The sequence below is a fragment of the Mobula birostris genome, chromosome 9 (assembly GCF_030028105.1).
Source record: "Mobula birostris isolate sMobBir1 chromosome 9, sMobBir1.hap1, whole genome shotgun sequence".
Lineage (NCBI taxonomy): Eukaryota > Metazoa > Chordata > Chondrichthyes > Myliobatiformes > Myliobatidae > Mobula > Mobula birostris.
The window spans coordinates 134750093-134764192 of NC_092378.1; the positions used below are offsets into that span (position 1 = coordinate 134750093).

General features: G+C 38.8%; 1 protein-coding gene across 2 annotated transcripts in view; it reads left to right on the forward strand.

Moving 5' to 3' along the window:
- Positions 1 to 14100, forward strand: part of rhbdl1 (rhomboid, veinlet-like 1 (Drosophila)) — a 195418-nt gene that overhangs the window by 86661 nt on the left and 94657 nt on the right. For both annotated transcript variants that reach the window (XM_072269539.1, XM_072269537.1), the window contains 2 exons: positions 9523 to 9747; positions 13292 to 13440. In XM_072269539.1, the coding sequence (XP_072125640.1) occupies positions 9523 to 9747; positions 13292 to 13440 (374 nt within the window). The remainder of the gene's footprint in view (positions 1 to 9522; positions 9748 to 13291; positions 13441 to 14100) is intronic.

Here is a 14100-nt window from a genome sequence, read left to right on the forward strand (position 1 = left end):
CCAAAGAACCCGAGTGGAAAGCTGCCTACACTGCTCAAGTGCGTGACATGGTTGATCGAAGGTCTGCAATGAAATTGTCCAAAGACACGGTCATCAACTGGAACGGGCCAGTCTGGTACGTGAGTCACCTTATTGCTCCGAACCTGCAATCTGTCATGACCCCAGTGAGACTCATGTGGAACAGCAGCCAAAATTTCAGAGGTGTGAGCTTGAACGACCTGCTAATGAAAGGGCCAGATGTCCTCGACCAGGTTTGCACTGCCCTACTCAGATTCAGGGGTGGAGTATATGCTGCTCTGGGTGACATAAAAAAGATGTACAATTTGGTTTGGTTGGAAGACCGAGAAGTGCACCTGCATAGTTTCCTCTGGCGAGACTCCGAGGACGAGGAGCTGGGGGAATATGCAATCACAAGAGTGAACATCGGAGATAAACCAGCAGGGTGCATTGTGCAGCTAGCAATGTGCGAAACTGCTAACCTCCCTCCTTTCACCCACCTCAAAGAGGAGCAGTAGGTGCTCCAACACGACAGCTACGTTGATGACATTCTCACATCCCACAACAACCTTGACCAGCTGAAATCTATCACAGCAAATGTGGAGCAGGTGCTGAAGACCGGAGGTTTCGAGCTCAAGCTTTGGGTCTTTTCTGGGCTAAGTGGGAGGAAAGAGTGTAGTGACAAGCTGGAGAAGTCCAAGGCAGAAACCATGGTCTTGACAAACCAAATGCGCGATGATGACAAGGCACTTGGCCTGGGCTACATAGTAGAAGAGGACAAGCTCCATGTCATGGCTGCAATCAATTTCTCGAAGAGAAAGAAAAAAAAGAAACTTGGCCAAGACCTTCTACAAGAGCAAATCAGAGAACAGACGCCAAACCCCCTGACACGAAGAGAACTGCTCAGCCAAGTATCAGAGCTGCATGACCCGATTGGCCTGGTAACTCCTGCTAAGCAGAAGGGAGCTATTCTGGTATGAAGGGTGTTCCAAGAGGCAAAGGGCAAAAGGTGTCCAGTCAAAGACACATGGGTCATAGCGCTCTCAGATGGCCTCAGGGAGGATGCAATTAAGCTCTTCGAGGAGTACGTTCAACTTGGCAAGGCAAAGTTCACCAGGGCACTGACTCCCCCATGCTTCACTGATGAACCCTGGGCAATCACGTTCCTGGAGTTGGCTGCCTCTCCAGACTTTGTAGACGGATTCAACCTGCACAGTCTCCGCTCCCTAATAATGTATGATTCAACTAATGATGACATGTCCCCAACAGTGACGTTTGCACCATTTCGTTGGTAGCCAATATTAGTAGCTGCACATGTTCGAAGAAGAAAAAGAAATCCGACTTGACAGTATTATACTGCACTGCGGCAGACAGGAAGGGTCTACAACGGACAGTCAAAACTGCCCAATGCAACACTGGCAGCAGCCTACCCGCCATCAAGGACATATATGCAGAAAGGTGCCAGAAAATAGCCAGTAACATCAGGAAGGACCCTGCTCATGGACTGTTGGTCCCACTGCCATCGGGGAGGAGGCTACACAACATCCACACCAGGACCACCAAACTCAAGAACAGTTACTTTCCTCATGTAGTAAGGCTGATCAACACCTCCACACCTGCCACCACCACTACTTTATCTTTTCCTGTCAGCCATCATATGTACAGACACCCGTGTCCCTAGCATGACTTAATGGACATCTATGTAAATAAACTAACATAAATTTATGTTTATGATGCTTTTTATTATTGTGTTCTTTATCTTATTGTGTTTTTTATGCAATAATTATTTCATTCTCCTTTACACTTGTGTACTGAAAATGGCATTAATGAATTGAGTTACAGCCAATTTCTTATCAGATTGCTGGATTACTTTTCCTATAAATTAGAACTGATATTAGTTTTGCTTTAAATAAAAATAGCCACTAAGGCAGAATATCCACACGATTTTGGCTCTATTATTGGAATCAATTTAGGTTCAATTGTCAGAAGATTGGGTCATAGAAAATAGTGGAATTAGGTATTTAAAATTGGCATACTTGGTTTGGAACAATGTTGTGCCATTTATGGACCTCTTAGCTTTCAGTTAGAAATTGAAATCTTGACTTTGAGGTAGGATTTCTGTTAGTGCTAGAAGCAAGTGGAAAAAGCAAAGCTCATCTCCAGCAGGGTTTTTAATATGACTAGTCTGGAAGAACAACTAATTTTCACCAGCACTCAAATTAAAACCTAAATCTTGCAGGAAATCTGAAATAAAAGCCAGAAAATGCTAGAAACACTCAACAGGTCATTAGCTCTGAAGACTGAAGAAAAGATAATGTTTTGGGTCTGGGAGCCTTAATGAAAACTGGCAAGGAGAGAAAACAAGTTAGATTTCATTAATAAACTGTGGAAGAGCTGAGTAAAACAAAGCAAATACCTCTGACTGGTTGAAATTAACTGACAATATAGCTATAGGAATAGTAGCATGAATCAGATTAAACTTCTTTGTTTGTGTAGAGTGCATATACTGTAATAGCAAGGCTATGGGGCATTGCCAGCCAGACCAGAGTAAGAGAAAAATTGAGGCAACCTGAACTAGGTATTTCTGCCTTGCTGGTTATATCAGAATGCTTACTCTTTCTCTTTCCACAGTTCCTGCCTGGCCTGCTGAGTATTTCCAGCATTTTCTGTTTTATTTCACTAATTCTGCTTCTCTGAAACTCTGTTTTTAAGGCCCAACACATGGATTGCATTCTTTATCCTCAATGAGCTCTGTCTCCTTCCTGTGACCCCAGGTAGACCCTCACACATGTGCTTGGACAGTTTAGTCTCTGGCAGTAGGAATTATGGTCATTCTCATACCTGTACGTTCAGGATCATTCCAGATTACTGCCATTTATCTCTGACAATTTACAGTCTGTTGATAATTATTACTCTAGCCGAAACACTCCACCTACTTTTGCTTCAAAATGTAGAACAGATTTGAAGATTTGATGGAATTGTAGACTTCTTTTTGCATGTGCATACATGCCCATGGTCTTTTCCTCACCCCCCTTCGCTCTTGATCAGTCTTACTCCTGAATTTTTGTCCTTTTTTTTGTCCCTCTGTGCCCTAATGTTTTTCCCATCTTTTTTAGAATCCTCCCCATTTGCACTCTCCAATTCTTCATCCTGCATTCCCTAACAGCTCTTTCTCTCTTGTAACCTCCTCTTTCCTCCCCATCTCTTTTCTCTTCACAGTTTGACTTCTCCCCTCACAAGTTCTCTCCATATCCTTGTTCATTGTTCAGTCCTGACACCCTCACACCCTTTTCGCCGTGTAGAATTCTTCTGTCTGGAAACCTTGAGTTGGACATGAGCTGGGATTAGTCCTGGGCTACTGACGTGGCCATTGGTTTAGAAGATCAAGCCAGAAAGGGAGAACATTTCTGGTTGAGAGAGAGTGCCTATTGCAGACACTCTTGAACATCTAGAAGTGCTTTTGGATAACCTTTGGCCAGTTGTTGTCTGATGTTGGCAGTATTGGTCCCCTGGTGCTCGGTGGAGTGGTTCATGGACCTTAGTGTACTAGCATCCCAGCCAGTGGAAGTGGATTCATCCTATACCAGTAGTGCCACCTCAGATGTCAGACAGCTTCAGAATCCTTGTCCTTCTCTTTACGGCAATGGTGTGCTATGATGGAATGCAGGACTGTGGCAGTTGGGTGGTGGGCAAGAACAGAAGCTCAGGTCACAGGACATTTTCTCCCCTTACGAAGAGAAAGCTTGAAGAAAGAAGAGACAGAAGAAGGGTCTCAGAGGAGACAGTTAAAGTTAGCAGCAGCTTGAAGCAAATGGGAATTCGTGGGTTAAATTATCCAGTCATTTTACCTGTTATCTTTCTATTGGGCAGGTAGGATTAAAATACCTCAGCTCTTTTCTGTTTCCGTTGCAAGTTTTTTTGTATTAGGTTTATGATGACAACCTGATGCAGTTGGGTCAGCCCCAAGCATACAGAATAGGTTTATCAAAACTAAACATTGAGAATTGCCACAATGATTTACAGCAAAATGTTTTTGTAATTAGTTGAACTCTGTAGATTTAAATTCGCTGTCTAGTCATGTTTATCTGTGACTCTTCCAGTATAGAGTGATGGCAGATTCTATCTGGGAATACTGACGTGGGCAGCTTTATTTTAAGTAAACAAGAAAACAATGCCTTCAGGGCCATACAACATTTACGTCTACAATTCACCCATCTACCTATATATTATACATCATAAAATGCCTGCCAACACTGTTCCCCCCATAATAACATAATTAATTCAAGATTCAACAGTTAGCTACTTGGGTTAACAGGCATGAAGGCCCTGTGTACTGGTGCTGTGCGGGAACCCTTTTACCATGTTCTGAAGAGAAAGTTTGAAATCCAATATGGTTCTATTGGGAACAGAAAATAATATGTAGCAGTAGGACAGTAAGCAGGGTGAAGTCACCCTATTTTGTTATTATTCATGGCCTCCTCTTGTTCCTCCCAAGGTGAGAGAATTGGGAAAGGATATTGGTAAAAATACCTTTGAAGAAACAGAGACTACAGATGGTTGAATCTGGAGCAAGAAACTGGGCCAATTCTCTCCCATGTTTAATCATTTTTTTTATCAACTATTAATGTGCATCACAACTATTATGGATTGAATTGAATACAAAGAGCAAGCTCTGAGTCAGATCTGAGCATATTACCTGAAGCTTGCTGTCTTCCATTGTTTTATGTTATAGGGCTGCAGACTCCAGTAACTGTGTGACACATTTCTGTATCGATGAGAGCTCGATATTTACCAATATTGTGAAGACTGAAGAATGTTGTGCAAGTGTACATCAATTATCATGGTAGAGTTAATTTAAGTGTATCGGTTCGGAGCATATGTTCCAGTTAATTTCCATAGTTACAGCTGCAGAGCCAAGTGCTGTTGCCATGGAAATGAAGGCAAGCTAATTAGAACGTGCGTTGATAAGCCATACACTGAATGAGCTTGGTGATTGCTCTCCCTACCCCCTGCTGGATTCATCATATCGATGTGAACCTGCTCATTATTTCCTTCTTCCTCCCCACTCAAAAAAAAAATCAGATAGATTTACATTTGTCTTTCAGAATTCATTTTGGTTTAGAAAGCATTGAACAAAAGGAAGTTGTACATGCTTTTCAGATTATGTCTTGTGCACGTGAAATATTTAAATCCCAGGTGATGTGCTGAGGAACAAAACCAACATTTAAGGAGGACAGTAAATAGGGAGTATTTGTGCCACATTGGAAGGATGGCATTCTGACTTGAAGGGGCTGAGGACACAATACTGTATCTATCCACTACATCAGTATGCCAAGATTGTTTGAAGTTAACACAAGTTATTGAGATTGAAAGAAGTAACTTACATTTTTCATGCATTTACTGCCCAAAGCACTTATTCATTAATTAAACACTTCTGAAAGATAATTAGTGTTGTAATGAATGCAACAATTTTCACATAAGCCAATGGTCCAACATTACTAAGTAATCTGTTTTAGTGATGGGGCTGAAAATAAATATTGGCATGGAAGAACTCTCATCTTTTTCTTTAAAGTAGTCCAATTAGACTTTTAAAGTATTACTTGGAGGGCAGGTGGGACATTGAAGCAACAACTCCGTTGAAAGACGGTCACTGAAAGTCCAGCGTTTCCCCAGTTTGTATTGGATTGCCAGCCTTGATTGCATGCTCATGCTTCTGCTATAATTATTTGATATGCAAGAAACAGAGGCTTCCTCCTTTGAAAAGTAGACTAACAAGGTTAAGATCCTATTCAGGATCATGAACAATGAAGGATAAGTGTAATGAAATATATCCCTATTCAGATTTTGATCAGAACGATTTGAGTCTTAAAGACTTAATATGTATGGTCTCTGTATAGGGCTATCCCATTCAGATGCTAATTACAGAAGCTAGAGCTACCAACTGATTAAATTGCTCACCTTGTGTGCAGGATACTAATACGTTTAGGTTAACTACAAGTATACAGTGCTAAGAAAGAAATTTAAAATTATAAGAAAATTAAGCCTAGGAATTAACTTATACTTCACCCAAAAGACATTGTACAAACAAATGTCAGGCTAGCAAAGCAACCACCAATTTTGCATGCACCCTGGGTAAGAAACCTGGTTGTTAATAAGGATCTTGATGTGAGACATTCATGTTCTCCCATTGTTTTTCTGAAGTGCAATGCTCAAAATCTGTTTACAGCAAGATTCTAGACAACACCGTTCAGAGTTACAACAGGAGCTGTTTTACTATGGAAAATAAAAAGCTGTTACTAATGCTGAAGGCTCAAACCAAGTGTTACTTGAAGGGTTAGACACATCTAATTTACAGCAGAAGGAACACTGTCGCATAACTTCCAAACAAACTTCAAGCCGACTGATCCAGTCACTATACAACTAAGTAGTTTCCGCAGGTTTTGCTACAAAACTAAATGGCCAGAACAAATCCTATGGTTTCATATTCATCAGATCAGAAATTAATGGAAAAATCGAGAAACATGTCAGAAAAAGGGACTCCTGGTAGGAAAATACTGAGGGTGTGTCTGTAAGGGCATGAGAGCTTTCTGTGAACATCTGCATGTCCCAGAGTCATTTTGATACAACCATTTCCTCCTTCTGAATGTGAATGTAAAAGTTGCATTCATCCCCATTTTGCTGATAAGGATCTCTTGACATTTGAATGTGTTAGATAATAGCAATATATTTTATGTTATATACTTAGTAGAGGTAGTCTGCAAGAAACTTAAGACAAGGTTTCTGAGAGCAAGGGTGATCATACATTGATAAGAGCAGTAAAGGCACTTGTGTAATTTATTAGCAAACCTCAAAGAGCAAATAAACACAAATGACTGTACTGCTCTCAAAATCAAATTAAGGTTAATCTCAGTCTACGTACCATGCACACGTGATGTTTTTAAAAACGCATACAGCAAGAATTCTGCAGATGCTGGAAATTCAAGCAACACACATCAAAGTTGCTGGTGAACACAGCAGGCCAGGCAGCATCTCTAGGAAGAGGTACAGTCGACGTTTCAGGCCGAGACCCTTCATCAGGACTAACTGAAGGAAGAGTTAGTAATCTCTTACTCACTCTTCCTTCAGTTAGTCCTGACGAAGGGTCTCGGCCTGAAACGTCGACTATACCTCTTCCTAGAGATGCTGCCTGGCCTGCTGTGTTCACCAGCAACTTTGATGTGTGACACGTGATGTTTTGATGGCCACCTTTGCATTTCAGAAGTCATGGAAAGCTTTTTTGGCAAAGTGGGCAACCTTCAATTTTTGCTGAATGGGATATGTGCACTCACATCTAGAAAGAACAGGACTCCCAATAGTGCAAAAATTTACCGAGGATACTTAGTTATATTGATTTATAATTTAAATTTTTACTATTTACTATTAATTTGTACTCCAGGGAGTGCGAAGCGCAGAATCAAATATCGCTGTGATGATTGTACGCTCTAGTATCAATCGTTTGGCGACAATAAAATAAAGTATAAGTATAGTCCTTTTTACAAACATCTGACCTGGCAAATTCCTCCCATTTAAGGGTCTTTGCAGAAAGAAGCTAGCACCTATACACACTATCCAATACTTCAGAAGCCACCCTCCATCTCCAAAGGGACACGTGCATTCATTTGTTGCAATGCTACCTAGAAGCAGAAAGTGTGCTAGGTTTACTGTGGTGTGACCCATTACAGACTACTTCCTGATGTCAGCACTGATGGAAAACTACTACTGACTGGATATATTAAGTCTTCAACACCTCCTGCCCCTGAACCAGTGCAGTGCCATACAAGGTAGCCTGCTGGAGCTGAATTGAAACTAGCACTAAAATTTTAACAGATCTTTTGGACTTCTTTTTTAGAGCTTTTAGAAAAATGTTAAGGATATTAATAATATTTTAATGCCAAAAAGGAATAGATGAACTTCTAGGCTTATGACTTACATCTTTCAGAAATAATCTTGAAGCAAAATTCAAATCCCAGCGTGGCGTTATTGGCACTTTAATGTGCAAATTGGAATCTATGGAAGCTTTCCAGCTCAACTCCTTGCCAACAACTGCTGATAGGTGATACGAGCTGCTGCAGGAAACCTCCTGAAGAAAGGTCTTGGCCCAAAACATCAACTGTTTGTTAATTTCATTGGTTGTTACCTAACCTGCTGAGTTCCTACAGCACTTTGTGTGTTTTGCTCTGGACATGCAGCATCTGCAGAATTTTTTCTGTTTATCTTTGGTGATGATGAGTAATTAATAATTGCAGTTTCGTAAGGAGAGCTGCATTATGGCACTCTGGAAGCTTGTGTTTGTTATTCTGATACTTCTAATGAACTACAGCTAAAGGGAGTGGGAACCCCCAGATACCTATGTGAAATATGGAGGTCTTATGCTTTTGGTTTCTTCCAAGACCTTAGAATCAAATATAGATGCTGTAGGAAATGCTAAAAATATTAAAAGAAACTCTTTGCACTCAGGAGACCATCTGGCAACTTAATTTGGCTAGTTTCAGTCATGAATCAGTAACCAAGGTCCTGTCACCATAAGTCAGAGGTTATTTGTACTATCCATAGGTAACTTAACCTAGCGCATACCAAAGATTTCTGGATCCCAGTACAAAAAAATTGTGTAGTTTTATCAGCAGTATGTCACATTACAATCAGAATGATTTCCTCTCTATTTTTTCTGCATCACTGGGAAATTACATTTCTTGAAATGTTACCAAATTGGTAGAAATGTTTTATTTGCAAAATTAGTCGCATTATTAAGAGCTCGATTAATATGTCATATAGTTTATATTAACACATGAGTCTTTACTCAATTTGGAATAGGTATGAAGAAAACATTGACTTTTAGAGTAAGGGATATGACTGGAATTGGGCAATTTTGATCAGCACTTTAATGTTTTGAAACTATCATGAAACGATACTTTTTGCCTGCTCGTTGATTTTAATATATTTGGCACTGTGGAAAATTCAATGATTTATTTAAAGTTATTTCAGACCGGTCTAGAAAAATCCCACTGAGAAAGCATTTCCTGTATTTGTTTGGAGTAAAGGAGTGTCAGTCCAAGTGTGGGGCCTGGAAGATGAGAGTTTTAAAAAAAATCCAACACCTGCAAATGACTCTGATTGGTGGAGCATGCACAGATCAGTCAATTATGTGTGTGTGTGTGTGTGTGTGTGTGTGTGTGTGTGTGAAGAGAGAGAGTATATATGTAAGCATGTTGTACCCGTACCCATATTGATCTGGAATGCTCCCTTGGATGGTGCCTTGGTGTTCATATAACTGTATCTGCACATCTTTGCTTCTGTCTGATATTTGTGTTTGTCTGTTGTGTGGATTAACTCTGACCCGTGTATCTGTGTCAGGCTGGTAAGTGTATGCTTGCGTCACTTTGATGTGTGCATGAGTGCCTGCACGTCAGTCTGGTGCCGATTTTTCTGATGTTTCTTTGTGATTTTGTGTTCGCTATTTTCACAGGCCCCCTTCATCTCTTGTTGCAGATGAGCAGCAAGCGCTCAAGCAGTTTCCGAAGAGCGATATCCAATGGACACAGGAACCTGCCACGTGAATTCTTGCTCGATGAACCCGGGCTAACTTTCTACAAGCGTTTGGTGAGGCATGTAGCGTATGAGATCCTGCCGTGTGAAGTGGATAGGCGTTGGTACTACAGCCAGTATCGAGGCTGCCCACCACCTCTCTTCATGACAGTCCTCACTATCATTCAGGTGAATATCAGGCTGAGTGCTGGTCTGCCAAAACATTATTTCTGTCTTTGTTCACATGCCCTTTTTAAGTTAAAAATTCAAAGTAAATTTATTATCAAAGTACGTATATGTCACTATATTCTACCAGGAGATTCATTTTCTTGTGGGCATTCACAGTAGAACAAAAGTTAATATAATCAATGAAAAACTACACACAAGGAATAGCAAGCAATCAATCTGCAAAAGTAGACAAATTGTGCGAATAAAAAATATAAAATAAGTGAATAAGAAGTACTGAGAGCATGAGCTGTAGGGTCCTTGAACATGAGTCCATAAATTGTGGAATCAGTTCAGAGTTGAGGTGGGCGTGAGCTTGATGGTTGAAGGGTAATAACTGTTCCTGAACGTGGTGGTGTGGGACTTGAGTCTCCTGTACCTCCTTCCCGCCGGTAGCAACAAGAAGAGAGTACGGGCTGGAAAGGAGAGGTCCTTGATGATGGATGCTGCTTTCTCGGGGCAGCGCTCCTTATAGATGTGCTGAATGGTGGGAGGAGCTTTTCCTCTGATGGATTAGACTGTGTCCACCACTTTTTGTTGATGTCTTCGTCATGGGTATTTGTGTTTCTATACCTGGTCGTGATTAAACTCAATATTGATAACAGCAAATAGCAGAAATTAACCCCAAAAGGGTATTTTCATAAATTCCTAAAATCTTACTATTCTGTTTAAAAAGGTAAAAGAAAAATATCATCAGTGTTTTAAATATAAAATGGATTGGGAATGAAATTAGTTATCTAGGTAGCATGAGGAAATAAGGTACTGATTCACTCCCAGTCAAGGCCGGTCTCAGCCACTTTATCTTTTGCTATCATTTCACATAAAGTTCCAAAATCCATACTGAAGCCCACATCTGTGCATGAGTAATCAGACTATTGTTGATTATGTGAAGTCCCTCATGTTCGAGTCATTGTAAAATCCTGGAAGATTCCTTTTCTTCACGGAGAGCGCGAGAAACTTTATAACTTGGTTAATAGCTGACAATCTATCATGTATGACAGAGTATTGAAGGCACAGGAATTTCTTTTATACAAGAAGTTGCTACTTGCCTTGCAGTAACTTTTCCCAGTTCAAACGATCAGATTGTTAGCAAAGAAATTTGAATGAGATGTGCATGAGCTAATGCAGATTTAGTGTTTTTGCAGTGGGGGGTAGAAAGGAAATAAGAAAAAATTGGAAGGTGTTCTTCCAGTTTTTTAGTAATGAATTTTTTATTAATTGTGCAGGAATAACATTACAAAAATAAAATCATGTAAGTTTAAATAATCTTTTCACTTTTCATATTTGGAAATATTTCTGTTTCTTATCTGTAAACTAAAATCTTGTCCAACTTGACAACTCTGCAAACATTGAATACTGTGTGCACAACAAAGGATAAAGTAATTGAAACTATGATTGGTGCCAGAATATTTCCTAATGAACTTATGATCTCCTTAAGGTTGAAAAATAAATATAAATAGGTAATAAATTCCTCAGGAAAAAATATTCCTAAGTATTCCAAATATAATAAATTATAAAATAATAATGAAGGAAGCTTTAAAACTGAAATGAAATTTCATCACTTAATCTTGCTTTTATGTTGAAGACTTTATTAAAAGCACTCTAAAATGGTAAGAAAAATAACTGTGTGTTTTCTCATTTCTGGTTTAATGACTGAGATTCATTTTAATAATATGTTTCTTCTGTAATATGGATATGTTGAGGGAATAGCACTCAAAGAGAGTCCAAAATGCATAACCAAGGATAACATTTATTCATCTTAAATCAGAATTCAAGATTCAAGATTCAAGATTCAAAAAACTCATTTCATTTAGAATGAAACTTCTTTTGCCTACAATCTGGAATGGCTATATTTATGATATGTAATTCTGTTTATACTGTATTGAAAACATTATTTTGTTATTAAAATATCAATTAACGTAGGAGTTTTCAGTCTACAGGCTATATTAAACCAAATGCTAAATATTGAAAGTGGAACGCAAGAATTGAAATGCATTAACAGTTTATTGAAATTATTTGCTAACTAATTCATTTCTAGTAGATTAGGACCATTTGACGTATTTTCCTCATATACTCGCTGCTGACCTTGAAGAGAGCTGTCCACAGTTTACCTACTTTTGAATTTACCTATTTTTGATACCTCTTTCAGTCAGGCATTCCTCACGTACCACAGCTCTGACATTGTTAAGCAGGATAAGCAGAAATACACATCTTTAAAAATTCTCATTCAGTAAACAAACACAAATATTACAGAATACTGAAGACTAGAATACATGAATATGATTAAGAAAAATGATGAACCAGCATATTATACATTACCTTTGATTCATTATGTTTAGATACTTTTATCTGAGGATCTAAGACCTATGTACATAGTCATTTTTGTTTAGACCCTGGAATAATTATGGATTATGCTTTCATTACAAACTCTCACACATCAACATAGGATGAATTCATAAATATCTGAACATATCAACTCAGTTGATTTAATTATGATGGAAACCTCTTCAAAACAGCACAACATATGAATGGAGATGGATTTACTGACAGCAGCTTTGGTATTTCCTTCTTCATTTGTATGAACATGGAAGTCTCAAGTTTGCATTTGTTTTCGCATTGTCAGTGGTGGTGAATGGCAATAAAATTCTGTAACAATGTGATAACAGAAAAATGTTGATTTTACAAAGCGTTTGATTGCAACCCCAGAAATTCTCAAAGTACTTTATAACACATAATATGTTTTAAAGGGGCTTTCAGAAGGATTAATTTGATTTTGAATGATAGTGCACCATAAGTTTAATGGCTCATCTGCCGCATATTATACAATTGCCTTCATCTTTATTTCCATTGAAAGGAAACACATGTTCAATGTTGCCTAAAATCAACATTGTCCTTTCTGTTTTGTACGTGGCATGTGACAATTAATGCACAACATGGTTCCGTGAGCAATAAATAAGATGATGGGCTCATGTTTGTGTCAGTACAGCTTGAGAAAGGAATTTGGTTAAAGCATTTGCTTTACTCTAAGTGTGCAGGTAGTTATTAATTGAGTCCAGGAGCTTTATATTTTGCAGGCTTGTTGGGGGGGGAGGGCGCGGGGTGTTGGACTGTGTAGACTACTTCCTTTTTATGAACTGGCCAAGAAGTAAACATTTAAAAGACATTTGGTGTGTGCTTGCAGAGGAGGGGTTAAGAGGGAAATGGGCCAAATGGGACTAACTTGCTGAGCATCAGGATCGGCATGGGTGAGTTGCTATATGACTTAATAACTCTGAAAGCTAGAATAGAGCACAAAGGGAAATGCAATACATAATGTAATTTGGAAAGAATTTAAAAAGTTAATGAAACTGCAAATTATTTCATTTACTTTTATTTAAATTTATCTTTTATACAGGGGATTTGATTTTTGCCAATTTGTCATATCCCTTTTATGATTTCATAGATATGGGGTTTGATTTATAGAGACTTTCTGAGTTGAGAAACCATGTGAATAATATTTCTCTTTCAGATTATTATATTTATCTGCTATGGGGCCATGCTAAACAAGTGGGTTCTGCAGACCTACCATCCAGACTACATAAAGAGTCCTCTGGTATATCATCCTGGCCATCGAGCTCACGTCTGGAGATTCGTCACCTATATGTTTATGCATGCAGGGTAGGTTGGACAGATTTTGTTCCAAGCTTTCGAGTGAATACCTTTATTATGTTTCTAGCCAGATGAATGTACATTTACAATCAAAACTATTATAAAACACACCAGATCACCAGAAAATCTAGGAGAGTCACTAGAAACTAACAAGCAAGAGACTATCTAGATATTAACATTGAACAGTGATATTACTCTAGTGACTGATAGGAGAATGCCCATTTTAAATCCTCCATTTTCATTTTAATTGAAGATAAGAGAGATAATCTCTATCAATATTGATCGTATTTTTTTGAGGAGGTGACTTAAGGTGATTGTTGAAGAAAGGTAGAACCATGGATGCTGTTTACATGGATTTGGGTATTATGGGACTTATTCTACTTGGAGGTCCATAACTAGTAGTGCTTCGCAGAGAATTTCTGCCGTTTAAGATATATCATTAAATGGCCTGGAAGGAAATGTAGATGGGTGGATTCGTAAGTTTGTATTCAAAAGCTTAAGAGTCAAAAAAGAGCTATAACAATTTTACAAGCACATTCTTCTATTTTTGAAAGAGCAACCCATGTATTTCTTGTTCATTGTTATTTCTCTGTAAATTTCTATTTGAAATCCATGATTGAATCTGCTTTCACCAGCCCATGATGTGGTGCAGTTCAATTCAAGACTGAT